Raw genomic sequence first — 1477 nt, forward strand, 5'->3', positions numbered from 1 at the left:
CGAAACCCCGAAACCCCGAAACCCCGAAACCCCGAAACCCCGGGACATCACTGTCTGGGCGCGAAAGACTTTCCAACGCAGCACCATAGCAACCCTTTGCGACATCCTTGGACTTGGACGCTTCCGCATACATTCGTTGGATACCGACGATGCGATGTTGGCCGTCAATTATCCCGTACTTGAAACCGTTCGGTCCGGGTGTGCACAACACCACCTGGCTGACACCCAAAAACCCGCTTGTCTTCATTTCTTGCATGTGGTGCTTTACTTCGTCGTCACGAACAGGACGCACGGAATAAAGGCCGTCCAGTCCAACGTACTTCTCCGCCGCGGGCAACTCGCAGATTTCGTCGACGGCCACATACACCTTCGGGAGGGAGTTCAAACGTTGCCACACAGCGCGACGTTTATCCATAAAGGAGTCGTCCATCTCCTTGGTTTCTTCAACACGATCGACTTCTTGGACGTTTGCTCGCATCTTGACTTCGAATGCGTCCAAGCTCGCATACACGTCACGAAAACGTAACTTGGGCTGGAACTTTGCGTACTTTGCACTCAGTTCTGCGCTAAGAGCTTCAACTTCTTCCTTTAAACGGGGAACCGGCAGCTTCGTCTTCTTGGAAACCATCATTGGGGGCATGGCAAACACAAAACTCTTGTGCTCAGCAGCCATCGGTGCAAATAGCGCTGCTGCAAGGATTTCGGCCTCTTCCTCGTCGCTGAGCACATGAACGTCGCAAGCCGCAGCCAAAAATGATGTACAACTGTCCTTGTCGTTCATGGTGACGTCTCTGTCGGCATTTGGAGAATGTCCTTCCACTGAATCGCCACCACGATCGCAGCTCTCCCCACACGGAGAATGTCGATCTTCGCCCCCACCGAGCGGAGAAAGTCCTCCCGCAGAGGCACCACCGCGTTCATCGTCCTCGCTTGGAGGATGTCCTCTGGGCGAACTCCCGCCACGACCTTCGCCGTTGCCGGGCGGAGAATTGCCCTCCACTGAACGTCGATCGTTGTCTTCGTCGCTAGAAGAATAGACACTTGGAGAACCCCTGTCGTATCTACCGCCGTCACCGAGCGGAGAAAGTCCTCCCACAGAGGCACCACCGCGTTCATCTTCGTCGCTTGGAGGGTGTCCTCTGGGCGAACTCCCACCACGACCTTCACCGTTGCCGGGCCGAGAATTGCCCTCCACTGAACGTCGATCGTTGTCTTCATCACTAGAAGGATAGACACTTGGAGAACCCCTGTCGTGTCCACCGCCGTCGGTGAGCGGAGAAAGTCCTCCCACAGAGGCACCACCGCGTTCATCTTCGTCGCTTGGAGGGTGTCCTCTGGGCGAACTCCCACCACGACCTTCACCGTTGCCGGGCCGAGAATTGCCCTCCACTGAACGTCGATCGTTGTCTTCATCGCTAGAAGGATAGCCACTTGGAGAACCCCTGCCATGTCCACCGCCGTCGCCGCTGAGTTCATC

The 1477-nt window shown here is 56.2% G+C and overlaps 1 protein-coding gene across 1 annotated transcript; it reads right to left on the reverse strand.

The window, feature by feature from the left end:
* Positions 1–179: 179 nt before the first annotated feature.
* H257_18944 (hypothetical protein) lies at positions 180–1449 on the reverse strand (the record flags this gene model as incomplete). The annotated part of the gene is made up of 2 exons (XM_009848091.1): positions 180–719; positions 788–1449. Coding segments are annotated over 2 exons (1200 nt in total), but the record flags the coding sequence as incomplete, so codon positions are not given.
* Between the last annotated feature and the right edge of the window lie 28 nt (positions 1450–1477).

This window comes from Aphanomyces astaci (genome assembly GCF_000520075.1).
Source record: "Aphanomyces astaci strain APO3 unplaced genomic scaffold supercont1.277, whole genome shotgun sequence".
NCBI classification, from domain to species: domain Eukaryota; phylum Oomycota; class Saprolegniomycetes; order Saprolegniales; family Verrucalvaceae; genus Aphanomyces; species Aphanomyces astaci.